Source organism: Xylocopa sonorina, chromosome 10 (assembly GCF_050948175.1).
Source record: "Xylocopa sonorina isolate GNS202 chromosome 10, iyXylSono1_principal, whole genome shotgun sequence".
NCBI classification, from domain to species: domain Eukaryota; kingdom Metazoa; phylum Arthropoda; class Insecta; order Hymenoptera; family Apidae; genus Xylocopa; species Xylocopa sonorina.
In genome coordinates, this window is record NC_135202.1 from 6,625,560 (window position 1) to 6,652,846 (window position 27,287).

The window sequence follows — 27,287 nt, forward strand, 5'->3', positions numbered from 1 at the left end:
TGAATTTGGTGACTAAGTGTCTACGTAGTGTTAGATTGACGCCATATTAGCTCTAATCGCAATCAAGTTGAAAAAGTTCGTTTGGACGTAACAATTAGGTAGATAGTCTGTCAACTAGAATATTTGAAAACAACAATGCTCGTAAATGTCTTTATCGTTTTTATTTAATAACATTTCGTAATTAGATTCTCGTTAATTAATCCAGTCGGTACTGTACAAAACATATTTATTTAATAATTTATGGAGATACACACATAGTGTACAACGTACAAGCCCTAGCATTCATAAAATGCTGCTACTTCGTAGAGTCGACTTCGTTTCATCTCATTTCTCCCTAGAATATTTATATACAATCACACGGTTTTTCGCTTTACAACTGTCGAAACAAGTTCATTTAACTACAAGCGACAATTGCCCCGGCTGTTTCGCTCAACGCGTCGTTGTCCTTATCAAATCCATCGAGAAAATATGTCGCATCTGATAAAATTCTTTTGTATCCCGGCATTGAGAGAAACTCCGGGCCAGATTAGAATGTTGTACAGCGCATAAACATACAAAGTTAAAGGGGCCCAGACTTTCACCAACCGGACCCAGCTTCTTTTTTTTTCATTTTATCCATTTTCATCTCTCTAATACAAAGCTTTGTCTACGCGCGATATTATCGGAATTCTGTCAAAAATATTCTATATACAATTAGGGTACGTATAAAAAGAAATTCACGTCTTAAGATTACAAGAAGGGCGATCTTGCCTTGTTGCCGTGTACGAAAAAGCAACAAACTCGTCCTTGACGGGTACCTCGTATCTTAGATTCGTCATATTTGTAAAGGATCGACGTAAGAGTACGTACAGTGTGCCACATCACGGCGGTGTGACACGTATAACGTTGTAACTAAATATTTAGAATTACGTTCAGCGATACTGCGAGCGAACGAAAACTATTCCCTTCTCTCATCGTCGTTACAGTGTCGCTTTGATTCCTTGGTCTACTTACATTTACGCGTTACACAAAATCTACAAAGTGATTCGCAACGAAGGTTAAAGAAGACGAGTTAATGTAACTCAGTTTTAAGACAATACGTAAACGATCCCGAACGTTAACTAGAAAGAGAACAGAATGCTGATCAGAGTGTGCAGTACGATATAACAGCTATCGTTAAAAATTTTCAGGTGCTGATGACTATCTGGTTAAGGTGATACGGTGGAAAGATGCGGGTCTACTGCAATCTCCCCTTCGTCGCAAGAAACCATCTGCGAGATTCAATTTGGAATCTCTGACTGTGCACGGAACATGGAAATAAGTACTACGACGGGAAAATACACGGATAGAGCTAGGAAACGTATAAACGTAGGTACAAGATTCTTTGTGATTTTTCAACGCGTTATCGAACACGGAGATATTAATCTTAGATGTCTATTCGTGGTCTATATTGCAACCTTAAAGGTGGGTCCCGGAACCTCCATCTTGTCACATAAACGAATTTCAATGTGTGGTCCTTACCTAATAGTTCATCATTGCACAAAATATCAATCTACGAAAGAACACGATTAACCGATGACCTCAAGTTTTTTGTATGATATGATTTTTATGCAGTTTTTTACTTACATCACGATATTTTTCCATTCCGTTTAACACTTTCTTGGCGATAAACTTTTTCAAATGCGTAATGGTTGCTTGGGCAGAGCACCTGATAAATCTCCTTTTCAGTGTCTTTAAACTTGTATTTATACATTCCAAACATACATTAACCTACAAAAATATTTTTAGTTAGTACCATGAAGAATTTACACAAATCGCGTGGTCCCTTTTCCCAAGCACTCTTTACTTGTTCATCAGTACGGTGGTAGTCAGATTCTGCGTGCGCATCCGCCGTTGCTTTCTCCTCTTCGACCTCACCAGCGTTCGGTAGGACATCCTTAGGGCAAGGTAAACCTCTAGCCCGATAGAATTCTCTTTCTCTTTTAATTTCATCTAAAAGAAAACAAATCGAGTGGAATACATTTTTAATTGTGCACATTTTACTGTTTTCTCTTCATCATTTTTATTAGCAAGAAAATGGCTAACTTTCTTGAAGATTAGGAACTAATTTATAGACAATATCCTGCATAGTTCTGTCAAAGCTTATATATTGAAGGGGATGCGACTGATGTATCACGATTTGACATGTCGGACAGGTGTGCTTCTCTTCTAAATGTTTCACTAGGCAGCTCTTGCAGAACGTGTGCAAACATTCGGTAACGGTAGTGGCGTCTATCAAGTATCCCTTGCATATCTTGCACGTTATGTGGCTGTTCAACGTTTTTAGCTTGATTCTCCTCTCCATGGCACTGGTAATCACCATTTAAAAAATATATCTACCTGTGACACCGCACGAGTACCATCAAATTATAATGTTGTTAAATTACACTGCGGTTAATGTTGCACGACAATCAGTTCATGCACACTGAGGAGTCACAATATTTTTTATTTATGAAAGAAGAAAGCTCCAAAATAACTGACATGTAATAACACACATAAGACAGTACAGTAAAGGCAATCAAAATTCCTTATCATCTAAATTTCGCTAGATTCATCGATTTCTCGTACGATTAAACTCGTTTAAAATTTTCTGGGGAATAAAACGAAGGTCGACGGGTAATGATCGTTGGGGGGGAAATAAATTCGTTACATCGGGAAAAGTGGGTTATCGGATTCTAACCTGAATGTCGAGTGTTAGCACACAACGGCACACTTTCACTCGTGTGTTATTCGTTAGGAAGTTTCATGCGTACGGTCCGTACCATCCTTCGCATCTTTCGTCGTTTAATCGAAGCTAAGTGGAGGAATACAAAATTAAACGTTCCACTAAAAACCTGGTAAAAACAACTTAGTGTAAATGTGGCTGATGACAACAAAACGAACTGATCCGAGCGCCATCGTTTGTCTTATGGTCAACTTATCTCTCTGGACACGCGGTCCCGTATCCTGGTGGGGGGTCCCGATATTCCCTCGATCAATCATAGACCAATTTGTCTAATCATTTAATCGTATCAAACGCGTGAATGCCTATTTTATATGCGCGTGACACGATCGATTGGTCAAGTCGACGTACGCATACGCGAATTGTAAATAAAACTCTAATCAGCTGTGCTGAAATTAATTGAAAAAGAGTATCACGTTTAGTTAATTTCCTATTTTCCAAATTACGTTCAATTAGCATGATAATGTATACGGAATATTAGATGTTTCCTCAATATTTCTCGCTTCTTCTCAGAGTCGCAGGCTTATAATTTCCAAAGCGAAGAACCGTAGGAACCGTAAGAGTCGCGAAAACATCTGAGAATAATAAACGGTAGGCGTCAAGTAATGTGGGTACAGTTTCCAGTGATTTATTCGAGACGAAACTCACGTTACAATAATAATCCAATATTTACGCAGACTATACATACAATCTACCTTGGTAAATGCTGATTTACTGGCTACCTTTAGGTGCTGGGTAACAAAAAAAAAAAAAAAGAAAGAAAAAATATGAGAAAACTTTTAAATAAACAGATCGGCGCTATGTACAAAGAGTCTCCTATTGCGTTTACAAATCTTCGTCGATCGATTAGTTAAACATTTCCATATTTTACACGTATCTCGCCTCATTTGTCCGATGGTAATACAAAAAGAAAAGAAGAATTAATATCCTAGAATATATTCTAAGTAACAATATACAGTGCAATAAATTATCTACTACTAAGCACCTCTCGCATGCACCATTTATACATCTCTTTTGCATTGTACATCCACGTGGACGTTGCAATAATATTCTCTTTTCTGTTCTCCGTTCGCTTGTCACGCGCAAAGTTGCCTCTCGTTGCTCGTTCGATAAAAAAAATTATACAATACCTTTTTAATCGCACGACTCTTTGCACTCGTCTCTCATCGACGAGGACGTTCCCGTTGTAATTCTAAACAGTCATCGATAATACCTTGGTTCGTTAAATTTTCTTTATTCATGGATCAAGCCGGATAAAACTTATCGAGACACGCCTCTCTTCTTACAGCCTACAATCGTTTTCCTATAAAAACTAGAAGATACGCGCTCGTTCTCCATTGCAATCCGTTCACGTAGAAACGTTAACATAATACGTAGCGTATAATAACCGTTCGAGCTATGTTACAAAGAAACGTACAGGTTTTATTAATTGACTAGTTACAAACACGTTTCGAGACGATCCGACGATCGGGAACTTCTCTGCTATGCGAACCATGTGTTCTATAATGGTTGCACCGTTCGTGTTTCGTTCTTCTTTCCTCCCTTCTTCTCTTTATATATATACTATATATAATATGTATATATATATATATTTTTATTTTGTTAACGACCACTAGAAGCCCTGGTGGAACTTTATATCCCAATCTTCTCCTCACTAATTCTTTCCAAGGCACTTATCAATGGCACGGTAGTAACATGTACAAAAATTGGACGACGTGAGAATTTCTATAAACCTTATTTATTTATCGTACCTTGCTTTGGCTGCGTACGTAGTTCAGGTGTGCACCAAAGTCTTTGATATAGATACATACATACTCGGCTCGTCAGATTGGACGAACCACGGGTACCTGAGAAACGTACGTGAATTTCATTGGAACAAACGTATCGCTCCGTCGTGTGCAGTCGGATCGTTTGTCATAACGATCGTTTCGAACTTCATTTCCCAGGGTGTAAGGATAATAGGAAAATAAATAGAGTGTTCTTCGTAGCAAAATCAGTCTCCTCGAAGGCCGGAGTTACTTCCTCGATTGATTTCATCTCTTCTTCATCCTTAACTCTACGGAATACGCGCTAAACAGGTCAATACTGATTTATATTATTTGGCGTGTTCGCTAGGTCAGTCGATCGACTTCCGTTCACCAGCTATCTTCGCATCAATCTTCGCTGGTGACCTTTCCTCGTTCACTTCCACCTATCTCGCAATCTCTTCCTCTGCTTCTCTTCGATTTCGTTCGTTGCTCCGTCTGGATCTTTGTATATCCTTTTTGTATTTAGTTTTCTCTATTCTTCACGAGAACTGTACACATTCTTCGGCGAAAACCGATCGTTCGTGGGATTTTCATAGCAAGTAGGGGAACTTCTCTTCACCCTCGTCGTCCTCAGCTTCGCTGGATTCTTGGCTGGATGGCGGCGTGTCCAGTTGCGGAAGCCCAAGATCCAAGTATTCCTGAAACCGTATATTAACAGTAACGAGCTGTTCTAAACGAAAAAGTTCCAAACACGAGTGCAGAAGTATCTCTTACCTCGTTCGCAGTTATCGTCAGTATCCTATCGAGATCCTCGACTAGTTCTCCGAACATTGGTCGTTCGTTGGGCTGGTAACTCCAACAGTCTCTCATCAACATGTATCTGTAACGATCGATTTATTTTCATAACAACATCACGATTAATCGGTGACGGATGGTAAAACGGATGATGGTAGATTCTTACATTTCGATGGAACAACACGGTGGTTTTTCCATTCGATGGCCAGTTCTTAGTAACTGGAACAATTTCTCTACTGATGGTACGGACGGATAGGGGGTGCCACCCAGTGTCATGATCTCCCACAACAGAATCCCGTACGACCATCTGAAACACGATAATCGATAATTAATAGTAAAATTACTGTTTCTATCAATATTCAATTACGTTTAAATAAAATAGATTACTCACACGTCGGACTGAGTGGTGTAGACTCGATGAAACAGAGCCTCAGGTGCCATCCACTTAACTGGGAGCCTTCCATCCGTTGTTTTCCTGTAGTAATCGTGACAGTGGATGTCCCTGGCTAAGCCAAAGTCAGCGATCTTCAGAACGTACTCGTCGCTGACCAACACGTTTCTGGCGGCCAGATCCCTGTGGATGCACCTTCGACTCGCTAGATATTCCATCCCTCTGGCTACTTGATACGCGAAAGACACTAGATCCTTCTGCGTCAGTGTCTTCTTCTCCTTTGGCTCTTGACCAATCGTTGGTTCGTATCCCGAGGATGGTCTGTGGTCCCGTAGGAAGTCGCGTAGGTTCCCGTGCGGAGCGAACTCCACGACCACGTACAATGGCCCCCCTTGTGTACAGGCACCCAAAAGGTTGATGATGTTCACGTGTTTGCCTATCATCTTCATCATCTCCATCTCGGACACCAAATCCATCATTTCTGCGTCCGTGTGACCCTCTGCGAAGAAATTTTTAATTATTTTTTTTTTCATAGAAAAGAGAATTAAAGTTATACGCGCTACCATTATTTTCAATGAGTTTCGACGGACATAGTTTGTAGGTTCCCGTACCTTTCAACATTTTAACAGCCACAACGCCAGGAATTCCAGGCTTGCCAGTGTTCGTTTGCGCCCTGACCACTTTTCCAAAGGCACCCTCGCCCAAAGTGTTACCCAAGTTCAAATGCTCCCTGGGCAGCTCCCAGGCGCTGTCCACCGGAAGCTCGTATTCCGAAATGCTTCCTCCGTTGCTGTCCTCCGCGGCTACCGTCGATTTTTGTTTCTCGATCTTCACCACGGGCATCAGCAACGGCTCTTGGACGTTTTGCGCGTTCACCAAATTCTGCTTCTCCACGATCACCTTCTTCGTCCATTGCGTGACCACCGCGGCGCGTGCCGTCTCTATCGCCAGCAACTTCTTCATCTTCTCGCGTTTCAAACGGTGGAAGATGTATATGACGACGACCACGCCGACGGCGAAGAAAATGAAAAGGACGGCGGCCAGAACGTTCACCAGAATCTGTGGTTTCGCTGTCAGAGGCATCTCTTGGTCTTCCAAAGCTGACGAAAGATGCAAAAACGGATGTAGCCGATTTAAACGATCGAAATTGGTCAGATGAGAAATTGGTGCATTTTTGTCGTGGACGGTTTTCACGATTTGACGATGATTGAAACTTACAATTCACTACTCGAAGATAGGCGCTGCTAAACGTTTCTCCTAGAGCGTTTTGCGCGATGCAGGTGTACCATCCTTCGTCCTTCATTGATACATTGTACAACTGTAGCACTTCCGGATTTTCCGCACCTTCCCCCTATTTAGAACATCAAATGCGGTTTTTAGAAGAATAATCCTGCTTAGAGGATCGAAATTCGTAGTTTGAATAAGGGTCTGTAGCATTTGCGTGATCTCCAATTATAATTTACTTTTGCAGGATAGGAATCGTCTTTATTTTTACGAAAAACTGAACAAAATTAGCGTATCGCTATCCTGCAATAGTAGATCGAATCGAAGAGGAAAACAGAGAATACTAGTTTGAAAGATACTTTATACAAGAAGAGATGTTATAGTAAATTGAGAAAGGTGTTGTATTAGAATTGTAGCGAGGGTGGTTTAGAGAAGTGAAATGTGTTCTAGCCTAATTAATAACAGAAGAAGCGAAAGCGTAGAAGCGTATGTATATAAGTATTTAAGTATCTCATGCAGTTTCAAATAGTTCTACGTGCCCACCTTTACCTCCACCCGCAAACTTTGATTGGTTTCGTTGACAGTGTCGAAAGATGTGTGATAACCGCGATACCATTCGAGATGGCGATGCGCGTACGATAGAACGTCGCAGGTCATAGTAACGTTCCCTCCTACCAGAACCGTCGTGTTTTTCGGAGGTATGGTCAGTAACGGCCGGTGTCGCACGGTCTCTATAGAAAAAATAGACCCAACCACCGTTTTTACCAAGCTCCAGTATCAGAAGGACAGAAAGAAGCGAAGAGAGATGCCTTCGGATCAAGTTTGCTCCTTCAAGTGTTCACCCTTAACGAGAAACCATTGAGAGTTTAGTGAAAATTGTTTGAACATCGGCCAATTTCGGAACAAACTCGATCCCAAGCGACCTCGATCCTCGACTATCCAAGAAAAGACACTTAAAGAGAATAGAAGTTAGGATATACGACACTGTTAAAACACAAAATAAAAAGACAGAGTGATCCTCGTGGGCAGCACCTGAAACACCGAAACACACCAGTTTCCTTCACCATCGTTAATCACTACGATATTGTTTAACAGAAGGATTGCCGTAACTTGTAGGAATTGCGACGCGGATCATTTTTTTTCTGTTAAAACCGTTCGTTTAGAGGACACAGGAACCTCCACCACGTAACAAGCCGCTCTGCGCGTAGATACCTGAAGAAGTATCCCTTTTGGTGCTTTCTCCTGGCCAACGGGGTACTCGACTACTTTCACCCACTCCATATAAGGTTCGAGATCGGACACGATCGGACACTTGAACGTCACCGTACTGTTCACCACCGCGGTCACGTTCTTCGGGAAATCCACGTTGATGTACGGTTTATGCGGAAAACGTTCTACAGAGTCATGAAAATTCACGACGATTAATGCCGCGATTTGCTTTAGCCTCCACGCTGCGCAGTGAAACTTAGCGTACGCGTCGTTCTTAGGAACGAGTAGTATAATAGGAGTTTATTGCGAAGTTTCGTAGGCTTTCGTTTGTCCGTTCGATTGCTTTGAATTCACGTGAATTTTCATTAAATATACAGAGCAGCAAATGGGACCTGCAAGATTCGATTTTTTTTTTTGGAACAGTCTTCCATTAGTTTCAACTTATGATACCAATCCTTGAACAAACTAACATTTCATTTTTCCACTGTTCGAACATAAAAATTAGTGCCTCCGTTTCATATATCAGAACCTAGAGTTCTTCGATCATCCTAATCACATTGCGTACTAAAATTCTCCGAATCCAATGATTAACCTATTTCGTGTGCCATTCGATTAGAAGAAAAGGACGAGACAGTATAGAAAAGAGGATACTAACCGACAATCTCAACTTTGAAGGTATGATTGATGCATCCCAGCTCGTTGCACACGACGCAAGTGTAGTTGCTGCTGTCCTCGGGTACCAGGTCCTCCAGTCTGAAGTTCCACTTGGTCATGACCACTGTGCCCAGCCTTCGTTTCGGCTCCTCGTTGTTCTTGAACCAAGTTATGTTCGGCATCGGTTGGCCGAAACTTGGACACCTTAAACGTAACGTGTTGCCGGCCGGTTTCCTGACCACGGTCACCATCTCTTCCTTTTTCGTGAAGAACGGTGCCTGCTCCGAGGCGGTGTTGTTGTGCTCCTCAACTGTCTCGTTTTCAGACTTCTCGTTGTCCAGATCGGCCTCCGCGTTGTCGCTGTCCAAGTGCAGTGACCGCGTCTCTGGCAGATCTACGTTGACGATACATTTATTGTAGAACACAGAAATCTGTGTGTGCTGTGAGTTTATTCTACTTGAAAGACAATATCCGTTTGAGGCGTCAGAAACGTAGGAAGAATGATGTACAAAGAAATCGAAAGTACTAACTTCTCGTTTCGAGTTCCAGTTCGTTCGTCTCCTCGAGAGTCCTGATCGTGCCGAGGGTGCTCCCGTACCTCTCGTTCCCGTGCTGGTATCCGTCGTTCTGCAACGATTCGACCCGTACCGTCACGTTTCTCCATTCCGTGGTACCATTCGACTCGACCAAGCAACGATACGAATCCGCGTCCTGCGGCTCGACGCTCTTGAAACGCACCGACTGCTTCAGCAGACGTATCCTCGAGGACGACGGCCGGAAGAGATCGTCGCCCTTGTACCAAATCGTTTCCTCGTTCGCGCTCGCCGAGCATCGTAGTATCAGTTTCTCACCGACTGACACCGTCACCACGTCGGGATGATTTAGATCTGCAATCGAAACGATTTGTGTGCTTAGAGATTATTAATTAAAATGGGACACTTGGAGCTTTAATGATTCAATATGGCGTTGATACCACTCTCGAGGACTCCTCGCAGGTTTACACTGTGTCTTTTAGAGAAAGTAAATTTGAAATTGATAAGTATTTATATATATAAATCGCAAAAGGAAAACGATCATCGGTATCATTTGGCAACGCAGATAACCAGACGCCGTTCGTCGTGCGTTCCCTGAACATCAAGTTCACGAAAGATAAACCGAGAGAACGAGCGCTACTTGGCAGCGTAACCGCGCCTTCTAATTCGATTCTTCCGCGAATCGTGGCCGCAATAAACGGCACGCTAAAATTGCACGAGGGAATCGCGTGCCGCGATTCAATATCCCCTGTCGGGACTCGATCTGGATCGTACAGCGGCGTGCGGTTCTAAAAAAAGGCGCCTCCGCGGTCCATCAATCTTGTCCTCTATCCGCCTCTGAGAAAACCTCGATCATCGATCGTAATCGCTACCAGTTGTCACAACAACCTCATACCAGCCATTAACGACTCGTTAGCCGCATTTAATGGGTATTAACCGTAATTTTAGAAACTTATTCCCCCGATCGGCCCGAGTAAATTGAATATCATCAGCGTTTCGGATTCACGTGTATTTCGATACAATTTATGAATCGATTTCCCGCCCGTAATTGGCTATTTCAAGTCTCCTCTACTTATTGCAATTTTTATAATCGCTCTATTCGTAATGGCTTTTCAATTCTAGGTGTCGTTTTTGAGATTAGTAACGAGTTCCATTTTCAGCCCCAATGGAATCTCTCTTTTTATCGATCGCGATGGAGGAAGACGCTTTTTCTTCCTCCCCTGCTTTCGTGCCTTATTATATTTTACAGGTGATTTCAAAGTATGCAATCGTTTGTTATTCAAAACACTCATCCGTATGCATGTTTCGTACAACTTTCTCGCTTTTTCGAGTTATACTACCGCCGTACACCAATGTAATCCCTATCACACAGATGTTATCTTATTCAAATATTAGCTCCAGTCACCCCAATTTCAAACATTCCGAATCTCTCCGCGATCGACGATTCCATCGCATGCCTTTACTTATTACTCACTTCTGAACTTCGTTCCCGCTGCCTCGTCAGTGATTGTATGCTTACCCCCCTGCTCCTAAAATTTATTATTTTCCGAGTAGCCTGCAGAATGATCAGTCGGTCTAATATTAGAGCATCGAGAACGTTTTCATCGAATACCATCGGCTCTACCAGATACCAACCAAAAGAAGTAACGCCACTTAGCACCCCGCTCTCGAAAATAGTTCTCCATCCGCAACCCCTTTCAAGCGTAGAGCGTCGTTCGGTTGCGCGGAATAGCCGGTACATAACAATACTCGTAAAAGACGATCCGCGCCGGTCGAATGAACCGTCCCATCAACTACTTCGTTCAACGACGGTGACGTTCAACGCGATCGTAAATAACCGAAATAATAACCACCCCAGCCCAATTACCCTACATCTCGGATCATTTCTCAACCTTGAACACTCGGTTAAATCTCATCGCGGCTCGACTCGCCGTGCACTTGGCTCGGTTCAGGCTCGTTCACGAAAATCACTGTGCAGAACTCGTTTCCCATTCGAACGGGCGGACGGGTCCCATTCATGAGCGGCTGGCCATCGAGGTGTCGCCATTTGGACGTTGGCCAGCGGCGAGAAATCGCGACACTGTCCCTTCGGGTTAGTCGTTCCCATCTGGATGATCCGCCGCGTCGCGTCTCGTCCTGTTTCCTTCTGTTCGTCGACGTCGATTCGTCCCTTTTCGCCCGACTAAATTTAAAGGCCCGCTCGAGGGTTGCTCAGGCTCCCCCTCGCGTCTATCGAGATGCCTGGAAGGTCTATGATTACGGTCTAGGGTGCTCGTCCACGTTTTACAGGCTCGATGATTCTAGGTGAGACGCGCGATGAAGACTGTTGTTGGCCAGGCAGTTTGATTAGCAGGCAATGGTATTATAGGGTGTTTTGATACTTGGATGTCGGGGTGTTGATGGGTACGAGGTAATGTCGGTCGTTTCCAGCAGTCTCGTGAAAATTATGAATAGAATAAAAATCGAAATTGTAAATAAAGTAAAGATTGCTGGGTAGCGAGGAGCTGACGATTCTGGGTAAATGGCGCTCGTTCCAGGAATCATTTAAACAAGTATACTTTAATAGAGAACTGTAGATACAATATATATATATATATATATATAAGAAAATGATGTGGCTGCTGGATATTTCAATTGCTGAATAACAGGATGTTGATGTTTCCATGGAAGTGACGTTGGTATCCAATAGTTCGTACTGGAAGTTTAATTTATTTTCTTAGATGATTCACGAATTGGAGAAATAATTGTCGCTAGGAATTCCATTCAGGGATCTTTCTTTTTTTAAGGAATTCTCCCTCGTTTCCAATTGGTTTCATACGAGAAACTATAAAAATAGTGTACTCTTTAAGCGAAATATTTACACAAAAAATACCAAGAATTTTTGGTCTGCAGAATACTTTAAACGATTCTGTAATTAGCCCAGTTAAAACGACGTCTATTTATTGTCTCATCGTGTCAGATGCATACAGAGAATTCCATCTCGCCCACCATTTCCTGAACACGGTGTTCCTCTCGTGTTCAGACGCACGCGACTACTTCAATTTCATCCCAGTCTCCAGCACTGGTTCCTTCATTTCTTTTGTCCCGTCTCCAAACATCCTTGGCGTTCGTGTACAAACGGCTAATTGTCCCAAGTGCTCTCCTTCCCCCACGACGGAAGCCGATCGCGGGTTTATTGTCTTTGCCAGTTCCGTTCCAGCGTCTTTTTTCGGACACAACGTCACGTGCGTCACCGTGCACGATCCCTCGTGACGTCTCTGAATTGTTTGATCGCGACACGAGCAGACGGACTGTTCGTTGGACATTCTACCATCTTTGGCCTCGCGGCGTTCGATCGACGTCCATTTTGGTCCTAAGTTCAGATAGCGGTGTGAAAACATTAATGTAAAAGAATGATGACACTGACTTTTTTTGGTGCGCTTGTGTAGCTTGTAATTTGAGTTGGTATTTTTCAATTATTCGAACACGAAATTATCTTCGTTCTATTGTATTTTTGTTTTGTGACGATATCTAAGTTGATGCTAGACTTTGTCAGATTTATTCCGTAAATAAGAAGCGATTCGAGACAATGTCGAGGTCTGTTCGACTTTTTTTCTCATCGAGTCGAAGGAAATAATACTTTCACCCTCGTTTAGGCGATTATCGACATCGCGAATAATGTTCGATTTCTGCGTATGACATCACGCGGGCCATCTGTTTCGGTTCTGGCGCCAGGAATAGCGATAAACGTTTCGAGAGACTCGCGTCCCTCTGTCTCTCTTTGTCTTTTTCCCCGACCCTCTCGTTTTCTTCTTCGGACGTCGAAAGCTCGCTGCTTCTGGCAAGTTTTACTCGGCGAAAAGGCCATCCACGGCTACGGGAATCGTCGTAAACAGATCTTGGCGAGCGATTCGATCGACGGATACGCGCGTACGCGGCGTGAGATCGGTTCCATTTAAATTCATCACCGTCGCCACGTCTCATTGATTTCCTTCGACGCATTTGCGTTCAATTCTGCGCCAGGTTTCGCGTTAATCCTGTCTTCCCGCGATTTAACGATCCACACGGTTGATTCGTGGTATTTCAGAGTTTACACGTCTCGTCCCGTTCCTCAAGGCTGTTAAAGATCATCTTACTTTTTATCTCGACCACCGTTTAGGATCGTTACCTACTTTAAACGTCAATTCTGTTTCAATCGAGGATCGCTTAGTCTCGTTTCTGGCGCTCGCTTGGTCTCGTTGGTCGAGACAGAAAAATGGAGATGACCAGTTTCCGCGTGGAAGCTTTCAATGCCGTCGACGCAAATTTCACGATAATTCCTCGTTGACGTTGAGATCGACAATTACTAAGCTCCGAATTCGATGATTGCCCGGGCTCGTGGTCTAGATTGTTGAAATGGGACGTGAGAAATCGTAGTGGAAATCACAGTGGTTTCGTTCGACGCGCATTAGCCATTTAGCTAATGGCGGGGACCTGGATCGTCCCCGTTTGACAACCGGACCCGGGCTTCCACGTTTATTTACCCGCGCCACCGTTTAAACGCGCACCTTTTCATGGTGCCATTCCGTGGCGGATCGGTTTTCATCCTGTTTTCCGTTTGTTGCCGCCATCAAAGCGCTTTGGCTGCTCGAGGAACGCGTACCATCCCTATGGCAGCTTCGCAGCACAGCTTCTATGTTTGTCTATTATGATATCAAACGAAACGTCCCCCCTCGACGGGGCCAAAATACCGTATAGTAAATAGAAATGAAATTTCCTGTCTCCCTTGATCGTTCGTCCCTTTAAAGCGGCGATAATAAGCGTCGAAAGAGGATAAAAGAAAGTGGCCAGTCCTCTTGTACGAGCAATCGACAGTTTTGTAATCGTCAATCTCTCTGCTCCCTCGGAGTAATCGGTGTAATTCAAGGCAGGCGAGCACGTTTCATCGTTTACCTCCATCCGAGGCAGCCGGGAAGAAAAGCGGAATGGCGAAATTTATATACATCGATTTCTAACTTCCACGAATTTCACGGTTAATACACTTTATGATCAGCGCGAGGAACGGAATTAGAAAAGAAAATAACGTCCCTCGCGGAGCGAGCCAGGTATACCTATACAGCCTCGATTCCCGCCGGAAGCAACGTACGGCAATATCGTTATACGGTTTTACGCGAGTGATTTACGACAGTCGGTCCCGATCACGATAGAAGGCACTGTTCAACGGCCGCTAAATTACCCGGCGACATTTTACACGGGATTGTTGCAAATAATTATCGGTTAGCCGATCGAGAAATCGGCCGATAACGTGCCGCGATGTAACGATCGCACGGGGCGTTAATCCCGTCCAATAAATCCTGCGATCCGTCTGAAAAACCGTACTATATCCTATCCTCGACACGCGGCGCTTGTGCTCGCGGTACGCTCTCTTGGGAACAGCACGCGCCGCTCGTAAATTAATTTCAAAGTTTTCGCGCGCCCAGCGCACCGCTGCGCTTGCTCGCTTCCGCGATTGGCGCTCGGGACATTTTCGAATCGAGACGTGCAGGTTTACCCGTGGCATTATCGCTCCCATATTTCGCTGCGAATCGACGTAAGAGCGTCGATTCGATTACGTGGAACTTAATAATTACCAGTGCCATCAATTTGTACTGGAACTAATCAGGCTCCAATATTCTTGTACGAACGGTTGAACGTGTAACCATATCTCGCCCGGTTCGAATTGAAATCGCGGTGAATCGGTTAGTTCCTATTTAAATTTAAACGCGTATCTGGTCTTGGGTTAGACTCGAGCCGAGCTCGATAGGAGGCTGATCCACGAACGAGCGCCCTGCAGAGCGCTTGACCGGACCCGCGCAAAAGAAACAATCAAAATCGATAGTTTACATCCCTACAATTTCCAGGCGCACTAGCGTCTGTTTAGAGTCGGCATAGCATTTCGTTACAGCCGGCCCTCGGTCAATATACTCCTCAAACTATTTTAATGAACTCAAAACAACTCTCTTCTTCTTATTTACACGAGCTGGGGCTATTTTCGCCCGTGTGTTGCTTAACTTGAAAAACGAAAGAACGGTTCGCCGACGGGCACGTCTCACGACTGACGCGCGAATGTTTCAGATGGCGAGGAAAGAACGTGGAAACGTGGAAGCGAGGAGAGTCTATCTTAATCCGAGGTGGACCGTCTCAATCTACTCGCGCCCGGTCCCTTGCACGACCTGATCTACTAGATCCAGTTCTGGGGTGAGTCGACATCATCGACGGTTCTACATTAATTATGCGCATGCAAAAAACAGAACGAAAGTTGTACATTTGCTTCCATGCGATACGATCCATAAATTAGTACATTATCCACTTAAGTTGTAATGAACGAACGAACGACCAGAGGAGGCTCTTCGAACTGATACAATTCTAGATGTTTCTGCCGTTTCTTTCGCATTCAATTGAAAATTTGGCGGCGCGAAAATCGCGATTCTATCCGCTGTTGTTGAACGTAACGGAAACCGACGAGCGGCTCCGTTTCCGTCGACGCGCCGTGACGAACAGTCGACTTTAATCCAGGGGCCTAGAGGCTGGCCGAGTTTGCCGCGTTAATCTCTTCAAATACACCGTGAAACCGAGGCACCACGCTGGCGGAAACGCGCGTGCACGTGAGCTAACATGCAACAGCAACGTGGAAACAAAATCTGTGCGCGTTTACCAGACACGCGTCTATTTCTGAAACGGGCTACCCTTCCTCGCGCTTACTACCGATTTTCCATCACGCCAGCCAGTTCGAATTCGTAGTTTAATTAACGCGGTGCCGTCCTTAACGGGGGCTCGAGCAGAAATTCTTGCCTCTCGGTCAATTAAAGGACTTCCGCGATAATTTAACTCCAGCTAATCTTTTATAAAATCCGCGCACGCACGCGAACCGAAGTTTTCATCCCACAATTTATCAATCTCGTAGAACCAGTTTCATTCAACAACTTCAATCGCTGGTACGGTTACTTATCGAACTGCTTCGCGGTAAAAAATAGTTAACAATTACTGAGGGAACAGAGAAAAAAAGAAAAACAAAAAAGAGGACAAGAGACAGTCCCGGACTGCTCAGTTTCTCGGCTCCAAATACAGTCAGGGCGTCAGCGGAAGCTGCGTAAATGTCCCTCGAGAGCAGCGCTCCTTTTGCCCGCGAATGGAGCGAATTCTAAAGTATCGTTTCCTCGTAGAAACGGTTCTGCCATATCCGGCGGTGCTCCGTTCTTCCATCTTTTCGTTTTACCAGCAGGTCGCATCGCGACGAGATGCACCTGTTCATCGATAAATCGATGATTAACAGCCATCGACAGCCGTGACGCGAGCCGATCGATCCTCGTCGCGCGGCCAAACAAGGAGGGCTCGTTTGTTCTCTCCTTTTTCTACTCTCCCCGGCCGTATCTGTCCGGCTGAATCGGGATCGCGTGGAAAAACCTATTTAGAGAAAGCAGCCACTTCGAGAGATCGCGTTCGGAGACACGAGCGGCCACGAAACGCGTATCCGACCGCGTAAACAGCATTCCAAAAATATTCGGCAACTTCTCCGCGTTACGACGATCCTGGCTCTTTCATCTGGTGGATACGTCAACAAGCCACGAGCAACGAATCGATTTCGTTCGTTACGTTCCTCGTCCCCGTATTTCGTTACTTTTGGCTGCTGAAGGGGGAGTATTGGACGAAGTAGAAGAGCCTTCGATTTCGTGGTCCTTGGAACGTTTTTACGGTTCGTTTCTTACGATATCCTACGATCCATTACACGAAATATCGTTGCAGACATAAATTGGATAAAAATAAATCCCCGCGTCTCGTTACGTCCATAAATTAAATGAACACCAAAGTAAGGAGAAACAATCAACTAAATGTTCACCTACTTCGAGCTCCTTGCTGGAAGAGTATCTCGTTGTCCGGCGCTCTCTCGCACATGAATCATGAATACCATAAATCTATCTCATTATTTCGAAGTACAATAAATTACCAGATAATGCAACGGGCATACATTCGTGTGTGATTCACTAAAATCATCGGAGGGAGAAAAAAAAAGGATGGAAAGAGAGGTAGAGGTAACAGCATGGAAAGGAAACGTACGTGGGTTCAAGTCGATTTGTTCCGAAAATAGCCAGAGCAGTGGCGTTATAACGAGGCGCAACTATCGTAGGGCTGGCTAGAGGACAACCGAGTGATTTATGCCCCTTTAATTGCGCGACCCTTTAGCACCTTCCAGGCAGAAGCTGTTTTCCGCTTATCTCGGGACTCCTCGTTCCATGGGAGTCTGCGCGCGCGGTTAAATTGCTTTACGGGAGTGCTCGTTCGTCGGTATCGAGGATACCGGAGGATTGAATCGCTGAGATTTATGTCTGGCCCGTTGACCGTGGGGTAATTAGGTTGCTTAGGACGGTAGATACCAGCCTGTCGGGGGAGTGGACTTATTGGAACCGGTGAACGGAAATAAATTTAGATTACTCGACGCAATGGGGATCGTTAGCAGTAGGGGGATGGGATTTGTGGGATGCGGGACTGTTCGCTGTTCGATCATCCGGCGAATTTTTATCACATATGTACGTACACGATTTTATATACCCTGCAAGATAAATTTAAAATTCCACTTGAAAATATCTTGGTATGAATCCACTAAATAGCGAACTCTAATGACGAGGGTGGAAAATATTCCAAGTATCCTTTCAAGTATCTGGTTTCTCGATTTCTTTTCTTATGAAGGATCATTGCAAAACGAAGGCGATATCGCTACTAAACTTCTAATATCCGCAGACAAATTCACGTCTCGCGATACCATCTCTGTTTCCACCCCCTCTCGAATCTAGAAGGGGATAAATTCCAGTCCCCTCGCCGGCTCGTGCAAGGCTCGAGTGGCCAGATTAATTCGTCCCAACTCGTCCTATTTTTCACCTCGGTTCCATGAACAAAAACCGTGTACAAGATGGGAGTAACAGAGAATTCGATGGCTTCGTACAGTCTCGGATTACCGTGATCCCACGCGGTTAGATCGTATCTGGATCGGCTTAATCCGGGGATCTGACCCATAGCCCAGGGTTCTTTTTCGCGTTCAACTAGCCGATGTACCAACCGGATCGAGCGTACGGTATTAATTCTACAAAGCGGGGAACACGATACCCTTTCTCGAACCCTTTCGTTGCTTGCTCCCCGCCTTTTCTTTTTTTCACCTCGCGGAACCACCGGACAGATCGCCGTCTGTGTTTCACGCCTGTTACACGCCAGTGTGACGAAATCATTCTCTTGATTTCGACACTGCCGCTGGGTGCATTCAGAATCGAGAGAGACTTCGCGCTCAGTCGGGTCGAATGTTAATTGATCTGTTAAGTAGACCCTGGTGGCGGTAAAGCGATACGTTACGGTTAAGCTATTCGCTGGTAAAGTATTATACCGTGGAGGGAAAAATTATTCGCGTGCTCGTTGCGAATTTATGCGGTCGATTAAGTTTGCGATTTTCGCGAGAAGCGTTGAGGCTATTAAAGACGGTAATTTTGTGTAAATAATTTGCGACAGAGAGGTGTATTTCGTTTTTGAGCAACGTCTGAAATAGTATCGATTAGAATTGTTTCGAAGAAGTTAAGACGATCGCGGAAGCTTAAACGAAGCGATAGCATCTGTTTGTCATCCAAGATCAGTCGTGTTCTCGACGAAATAATTTTCTATGTAAATTTCGAAACGATGGAGCGTAAGTCGGGATTAAATTTAAGCGCGAGGATTAATTGATGCGTCAAGTGGATTATACGGATCGTATCGATTCCAGACGACGGGAAATTGATCGTAGAAATCCTGTTGCCTGTTCGCCTGTCTTCATCGGGCAGGATTAACTCGGTTTATCGGTCTTACGAAATCATTTTCTGCGTTTCGCCGCTGGATCGTTTACGATATTCAAATCCTAGCGAATTAGACGTGCTTACCGTGTCATTGTTCACGTTCGAATAATCCAGGGAGGTTTACTTTGACTTTCAGCGTGAATTGCGCGAGATGCGTAATAAATAATAGATCGTAAATAACTTCTGACAGTGTAGACATATATTAGCCTCGTTATCTTTATCAATGTCTGTCTCAAAATTCCGATTCAAAATCCTCGATCTACAAAAATAATAACAATGAGTACAATGCAATATAAGACGAGTTGAAGATCCCTATTTTCGCCAAGTGAAACAATCTTCCCTCATTTCTTCCAATACTCAAGACTTTGGAAAACCTCAGATAAAGATGTATACACTTTAAGTTCAATCGTTTTACCTAAATTAGCTTATAATAACCACTGGTTGCGTCGATTTCCAAAATGCTACTTATCCAAATTGACATAAATCCACGTATCGTGCTCGATGGCGCGAGTCAATCGACTCAACCCTCCCCCAACCATTCGTCCTTTCGCCTCCGACTCGAGGCATCGACGAACCTGTCGTGCTGACGAAAAAAAGGGTGAAAAAAGCTGGAAGAAAGAGAGATCAGTCCGGCATAATGCAACAGGTGTCCCGTTATACTCAACCCTTGTGTCACGTGATCTGGTTGAATCGAGCCAGCTAGTAGAGGGTTCCCAAGAGAGGGACTGGTCTGGGTGCATCTATTTAGGAAGCAAGCGAACGTCTAGAAGGCGGTAGCTCGTGTGCGTCCCGTTTCCAGACGTCCTGGACGTTCTAATTAAGATTCCGGCTTTGCCCCCGAGCCCACGTTCGAGTCGTTCTGTTTAATATAAAACAACGCCACGGATAGAAAAAAGAAGGCAGAGAGAGAGAGAGAGAGAGAGAGAGAGAGAAAGGGAGAAGAGGAGGAGGAGAGGGAGGAAGAGTGGAGAAAAAAGGGAACGGAGGATAAAGAAGGCGGACAAGAGGTCTGACAGATAGAAACGTTGAACGGTTTGACGGCGGGTGGATTCAAGTGCACGGTTGGTCAGGTATATACAAAACGAGCAGCCTAAAGCGTATCCTCCGCCCTGCATAATTATACCTTAAAAAGGATGATCCCTTTCGAGAGATTAAGGGACACTGCTCAAGACCGGCTGCTATCTTAATGAGCGCGCGCAGCCCCAGCTTTCGTTGCCAGACAATCGTAATTAAGCTGCCGGGGGTTTGGCCGAGGTCAAGTATGCTCCCTCTGAAGGGTGTGCTCTTGCTCGCTCCTCGAGGCACGAGTCGTGCACGCTCGCTCCTTGGTTGAGACGAGTTTATGGGCATGCACGTACACGGAGTATGATCGATTCTATATAAGGGCCATCTAATGAAGACAGCTTTTGTTTTTTTACGCAGAGGAATTTTGAATTCAACTCTTCGCAAACCACAGGCGACTCAGAGTTTCGCACTCTTCGAATTTTATTTCACTCTATTTTATTTCTTCATTCGCTGTAATCGATATTCCAATATGGTCTGATTCAAGTAACAATGTTCAGGTATCAACCCCTACTTAGACGTTGTACTTCGCTATTTCCAACCCCTTCTACGATCGCTCGAGTGGCCTTTAATGTTCCCTTCGAATGAATATACCGCCTCGTTACGAGAGAAAAGGGAAACTGGAAGCAACAATTGACGACCCACTCGAAACGAAGAAAAACTGACCGGGCACAAAACTAGAAGGACCGTTTCGGTCTCCTGCCTAAAAAGAATCCTCCAGTGGCGTTCAGTGGATCCCCCATCAGAAATCGCGCTCCGCAGCCATCTCTTTCATTGTCCAATTGGTAATGCCAGCCGCTATTACCCTGTTGAATACATTTAATAGACAAAGGATTGGCAGTGGTTCTCGTTTTCGCTGGCTGCGTCCAGCCAGCCGAGGTGCCCCGTGGAAACGCGGCCGACCGTCCAGGTTGAGAATATTATCCCGTTGACGGGCCGCTAATAACGGGCTGAGCCTGGGCCGCGCATATGGCATTCAATGACCGGCCAATTGGACAATTGAGCTCAATCATAATAATACATATACGCGCAGACACACGTACGTGTAAGGATCGTTGCGAGACGGGCTCGCGTTTCGGTCCGTTATCAATAAATTCACTTGCCGGAAAGTAAATTCACCGGTCGCGTCCTGGTTTCGACCGTTTTCATTAGCTATCCGTGTTATGACGTTCGTTCTGCCCATTATCGTGTTGAGGCCCGTCTAATGGGGCTGATTTCTGACGTCGCCAGCTTTCAGGGTAGTTTCATGGCGGACTTGGCTGTCTCGAGTATGGAAGATTGCCTCGTCCAGTTCTAATTGTACCTATCATTCCTCCGCAAAACAAATTTGCTGCAGGATCATCCGCGATAAATTCGCAATGTAATTACTAAAGCTGCGCGTATGTTCCACGTCGTTCTTCCTACATCTTTCGTAATCCAATTAAAGTGAAAGGATTAACATCTATCTGTTCAATCTGAGTATGCAATATTTGAATAACAACCGTAACGTTACACGGAATTAACGTTATTAGATTGCCATAAATGGAAGGAACGATATTCGCGTAACATTCTGAGAAAAATCAATTTCGAGAGCTGGTAGAATTCCTTAATGAAACGACGAGGCGAACGTGTACTTTGCAAGCAAATTCTCCGCCATTTCGGGATCATAATAAAATGTTGCCTACGGCAGGTAGTTGGCGGTTGCACACGCGCAATTGCCGGAAATTCCAAGGAGAGACGACCGGGTTCCAGTAAAATACCGTTTAGAGAAAGCGTTCGATAGAACGCGGCGTGCCCATCGGGATCTGTTCGCCAGATGTTTGCCGCGTTTTCCACCGCGTCGGCCGCTGAAATTCGACTTCGACCGGCTTCCTGGAACCTGGCGTTTCCATTGTTGCGTGGAAACCCTAATGAGAACCCGGTAACGAAGCTGCAGGCCGACGAAATCGAGGTTCGGAGTTGGTCGATGCTGAAAATTTCGAACAGTCGAATCTGTAGACGCAGAAGAAAATAGAAGCTCGAAAATATGGAACGCTATTCTTCTCCTTTGGTGGCTCGTTTCTGATTAGCAGTTCGTGGAAGAATTTCATTCTGGAAGCAATTTTATGTTCTAAGAACGAGGTTATGGGTTTTTGATGAATTTTAAATGCGTCGCTCGGGAGATACCCTGGCGTTTCCTAAGCAAATGACTTTCTGATTTGGTTTAATTATTACGAGCAGTAATTAGTTATGAAAAAAAGTGTCGAAGTATAGTTGAATCTTTCGCGAACAAAGTGTATCCGACACCCACGGAATCATCATTCATGCGTGAAGATCGTAAATGGAAATTCTCACCGGGCCTCCCTGAAGCGCCTCCCTCTTTTATTTCTGTCTACCCTCCGGCCCCTTTGTGCACGTTTTAAAAATACTCGATTCGCTGGTGAATCGTCTGTCTAAGCGTCAGAGACTCGTCTGGTCTTACGAAACCTTAGCGTCTTCGAATTATTCCGTTCTTCAGCCCCCAACGCCACTTTCAACCCTTCGCACGCGATTCAGAGGACATTTCTACGGTAGATACAGTTGCGTTTAATGTCCCAAGGAAATTTCTGGGCGTCTGAATCGATGTTTCATTGCGAGCACGGTTCTGTACAGAGCGAGCAATTAAATTGTAACGCTGATTCCTGGCGTGGACGTGAGATTACGTGACTGGAAAAAGTCCAAGATCGAAGGTGGGACGAACAAAGGGCCCACTCATGGGTACGGTCTGGACGTGTCGATTTCTCGAAATTCCGCCACGTACCTCGTACGAGACCCTGTTGTCTTTCGTCGCGTTCAGGCCATCGGAAAAAGCTCGATGATGGAGGAACGAGCGGATGAAGAGGGCTCCGTTGAAAGAAATGTTGGAATGACGAGTGTTTTCTATGCTTTCACTCGGTCTTTCCTCGAGTATTTAAAGGAACTGAGATGTCTCTGAAGTCTTTGTTGGGAGAGTATCTCCATTTCCTTTAGTAAAAATTAACGTCCATACGGTTTCTTTACAGAAAAAAAATTGCTGAAGTCGTAATTCAGTTAAAACTGAAAGCTTTATCGTGGCTAATGGCAAGGTAGACGCACGTTTCGCGTACCTTTGAAGCAGAAAACTGACGCGTCTTATCGTTGGCCGCTCGATCGTAAATACGGCAACATTATTATCGTCATTCCCTCCTTTCATAATACGATTCTCGTAAATATCATCGTCAAAGAGGAATCGCAGATTTAATACGCCGACTGACCATTTGAAAATCGTGCACCTCCACCGTAAACACTTGGAGAGCCAACAAGGAGCATCGTACTTCGTATAAATCGGTAAAGATCTCGCGGCGTTCCGCGGATATTTTCACCCGTCATCAGAGGGCGAAAAAAAATGTTTCCTCCTGTCGATGGGAGCGAAATTAAAAATACCCACGCGGTGCGAAGCTGTACGATAGACTTTCTTACGATCCGAGCCCGTCATCTTTTATTATCCCCGAATTTTTTCCAACTCCTCTTCACCCGTCTCTCCTTACTTCCTCCGACTTCTCTCAGCCGCTCCTCCATTCCACCCTCTCGTTTCTTTTTCACCCCTTTTTACAGTCCTCCTTCTCGCTTGTACGAAAATATCGCGCGAGCTTTCCCTAACAAATCTATACACCGCTCGATGCCAGCCTCTCTCCTCTTTTGCATTTATTTATTTATTCTTTTCTTCGAGCAAGATTTTTTCCGTCGCCAATAGAGGGGGGTGGGATTCAGAAAGGTCGAAAAATTTCGCGAGCCGCGAGGAGAGACATGGAAACGTAAAGAGGGGTTGGTAGACGAAAGTAGACGCGCGGTCGCTATACTTAATCGCATCGCCACCGAAAAGGGCACCACCGTTACGGTCCCACGTGTATTTTTAGCGTTTCCCGCTTTCATCCTCCGTGGAATCGCGACGACGATCGCTATCCCCGCGATTCTAACGATTTTTCACTTCGCGCACCGCCGCGAACGGCTTTCTTTCGTTTATGGCGGCCACTGAAATAGACGCTCCGAGGCTTCCGAGGTTGTTGGACTACGCAAACTGCCTGCTTCCCATTTGTACTACTTTAGAGGCTGCCGATTTAAGTGTGTACATAGTTTCTCCAACAGGATTCCTTTTTTTTATCCATCGCTTGAATTCTTTGGACACTTTAACCAGTTCTCCGCGTCGCTTTACGCGCTGGAACGTTCTCTGCTGTTTTTAAACGATCGTCGACTAAATTACCATTTTTTTTCCACGTATTAAAATCCGTTAAAAAAACGATTAGGAATAGTATTAATTTCGAGAGGAATTTATTGTGGTTCCCTAATAGGCGACCATCAATTATTCTTCTACTATTTATTCCAACAGTATGGTAACGTTATTTCCCTCTGTCGTTATTGGAATTACTCAATACCAATTAAGACGTGTCGTGAATCGCGATAAAATCGATATCGATTAAGTTGTACGGGAAAATCGGCTCGTGCCATGTTACACGGTCGAATCGTGTACGAGCTGACGCGATTACGCGCGCTTACCTAGTCGGACCAGCTGTCCTTGGATTGTCCGATCGATCTCCAGCATCAGGAGTATCCCGACGAAGAGACATTTCGCGATCGCCATCCCGACTTCTTCGACGACAGGCACGGTTTAGCTAGTGGCGCGGCATGAGTGACTTTCTGTAACAGAACAGTAGAGCAATCTGTGATTAAATTAAAAAGTAAGTCGACTTAAAATTAAAGGGTAGCCTGCTCTAACTCAAACATAAACACTGTCCAGACGCGAACAATTCTTTCTGAGAGGATAAAAGATATTCGAAAACCCGTGTCCCCTTAAAATCGAGCCATCGCGCGCACCCTCGAGCCTAATCTGGAACTCGAGGAACAGACACCGCGAGGAGTGTTTCGAGAGTAGAGTACCGTGGAGGTTACGGTACCATAGGTCGCAGGCTACGGTCGATCTGTAGAACCGAGTGCAAGGATGCACCGTGTTCTGGTGCTTGAAATTTAGCTACGCGCCATGTGTTCCCTTTCTATTAGAGCCCTGGAGCAGCTAGCGTAAGATGGCCTATTATAGTTTATGGGGGTGGCTCAGGCGGTAGAGGGACATTCGATAACGCGGTCCATAAACTGTCCTCCTTTTGGTCTTCGATCGGATTTATGACGATTCGCCACACGCGCCGACGTTCGCGAAAAAAAGGAACAGGATTCCGCGATGTTACTTTATGGTGAACCCCTTGTAAACCGGTCCCGTGGTTACTTTTAAACGCCTCTATTTATAAAGGACCCGGGGCTGGCCGGCACGCCGCTTTTGTCGATCGTTTTCGAACGATTTCGCGAACGTGTAGAGAGATACCTCGTCCTTTTTTTTCCCGCTTTTCGAACCGATGTTTATATATGTATAATAGCATGGTTTGGTCCGTGTTATGGAAATGGTGAGGACGGGGCTCGTTTCGGATGTCGACGGTGGTATTAGGCGCGTGTGATTAATTACGGGGTTCCAGGATTATAGTTGGCCGCTCGAGCGTCAAGAATTTTTACGCACTTGTAATCCGTTCGAACAAGAGTCCCTAGAATTTTTCTAAAAATCTTCGAACCGTGTTAAAAAACTAGAATTTCAAGCGGCAGAGTTGGAAATACGAACAGAATTCTAATTTCGATGGTATAACCTCGCTAATTGTAATAATTAAAAGGGGTGCACGTGAAACACAATGATAAATCAACACAGTGCCCTAACAGGTACACGAACGTTAAGTAAACAATGTTAACGATTGAACAAACCACTTGGCGATTACATTTCCGCCCTAATTAGGAATATTAGTTTAATTATAATCTAACGGCGGACGTGAAACAGTGCGTCGACAAGTACGTCGGTTATTACCGAACGTTAACGAGCAGGCAAACAACCTGAGGGTGATTGGAAATTATTCGTGCGCCGCCTGCGGTATCAAAAATCATCCCCCACGCTGGCGAGACTTATTATAAGACCAGAGCCACCCGAGGGGCGGCCCCGTAAATATCGCATTAACGACGCCCGGAAACGCATAAACCAGCATTTCCGAGCGGTAAATTTCGAAAACAGATTCGCTCGCCTCGTCCGCGCTGGCTCGTTAGACGCGGAGGCGCGTTACAGCTGTACAGTTCGTAGAGAATGTCCCTTTACCAGGGACCGTTTAACTGTCCGTGGAACGAGTATTTACATTTACGCGTGGCGAATCGCGCGCGACGAACAGCGGACGCGAAACACCGCCGTGGCACCGTGTAATAAAGTTCTATGTCCTATTGTCTCACGGTGCCCGGTGCGCGTTCCGTGATTTACGTGGCAGGTGCAATGGCGGTTCCCGCTCGGCTAGGAAAATCGACGCTCCGCACTGCACCGTTTGCGTTTCCATTTTCTACCCGTAACGAATGATAAATTTAGAGACAGCCGCGGAACGGAATCGAAAAAATCCCGCTGATGAGAGCCGCGCGGCGGAGCTTTACGTCCTATTGTTTTCGCCCCCGGCGCGGGCACGCTCAGATTTACGTGGCAGGTGCAAGGTTGTTTTCTGTTTCGCGTAGGCGGAGACAGGTAGATTTAATGTAAAATAGGGAAAGATCTTGTTCCTGTTGCGTTTCCAAGTAATTTCAAACGATAAATACGAAACAGTGGAACGTTGCTGTGATTTAAGGGTTGTTTTACAGTTTTTTAATGGTACCATTATAGGATTTGAGCATTTCTAACTCTAGTCGATTGTTAGATTGTAATTTGAAGTGATATCGCACTATTTATGGTAAATGCTGGGTAGTTCTATTATTTCTAATCTTCCAGAAGCGCATCGTGAAAGCTTAATACCCAGCAATCGACGCACTCCATTATTTTAAATAGACGGCAAGGAAGAGGAATACGTAGGCAATCCAATTTTCCAATGTTCTCACTCGATTACTTTCATTACACCAACGTAACCACCACCTTCTGTCTCATCACATCAAATCACATCTAATTCTTTTCGCTAATTCCTCACTTAATACTCGATCTTTCAAATTCGTGAAAACGACAGACCTTCACAAATATCTTCTCATTATAAAAATTAAAAAATCTATAATATATTTATCTTAAAACTTGAATCAATTTCTATCTCGAAAAATCGATTCCAGAAGGTTTGTACAGTAATC

General features: G+C 44.8%; 2 protein-coding genes across 8 annotated transcripts in view; both read right to left on the bottom strand.

The window, feature by feature from the left end:
• Positions 1-209: 209 nt before the first annotated feature.
• L(3)73ah (polycomb group ring finger 3-like lethal (3) 73Ah) lies at positions 210-2,915 on the bottom strand. 4 transcript variants are annotated; one of them, XM_076903114.1, is made up of 5 exons: positions 2,781-2,915; positions 2,065-2,358; positions 1,826-1,971; positions 1,606-1,749; positions 210-1,531 (listed from the first exon to the last, which is right to left on the bottom strand). In XM_076903114.1, exons 2-5 carry the CDS (start codon positions 2,339-2,341, stop codon positions 1,406-1,408), a joined length of 693 nt encoding a protein of 230 aa, XP_076759229.1. In that variant the 5' UTR covers positions 2,342-2,358; positions 2,781-2,915; the 3' UTR covers positions 210-1,405. The 4 variants fall into 4 exon arrangements, with proteins under 4 accessions (XP_076759229.1, XP_076759230.1, XP_076759228.1 ...); XM_076903115.1 differs by having other exon boundaries at positions 2,065-2,327; positions 2,699-2,909; XM_076903113.1 differs by having other exon boundaries at positions 2,699-2,909.
• A 428-nt stretch (positions 2,916-3,343) lies between these two features.
• The window catches only part of LOC143428313 (fibroblast growth factor receptor homolog 1), a 63,980-nt gene continuing 40,036 nt past the window's right edge, over positions 3,344-27,287 (bottom strand). For 2 of the 4 annotated variants that reach the window (XM_076903088.1, XM_076903089.1), the window contains exons 2-11: positions 24,672-24,812; positions 9,292-9,648; positions 8,763-9,155; positions 7,442-7,629; positions 6,893-7,025; positions 6,286-6,774; positions 5,675-6,173; positions 5,450-5,590; positions 5,263-5,368; positions 3,344-5,186 (exon numbers count right to left, since the gene is read on the bottom strand). In XM_076903088.1, the coding sequence (XP_076759203.1) occupies positions 5,079-5,186; positions 5,263-5,368; positions 5,450-5,590; positions 5,675-6,173; positions 6,286-6,774; positions 6,893-7,025; positions 7,442-7,629; positions 8,763-9,155; positions 9,292-9,648; positions 24,672-24,756 (2,499 nt within the window). In that variant the 5' untranslated portion in view covers positions 24,757-24,812 and the 3' untranslated portion in view covers positions 3,344-5,078. Of the gene's footprint in view, positions 5,187-5,262; positions 5,369-5,449; positions 5,591-5,674; positions 6,174-6,285; positions 6,775-6,892; positions 7,026-7,441; positions 7,630-8,110; positions 8,293-8,762; positions 9,156-9,291; positions 9,649-24,671; positions 24,813-27,287 lie in introns of all 4 variants that reach the window. The other 2 variants (XM_076903090.1, XM_076903091.1) reach the window with 2 other exon arrangements.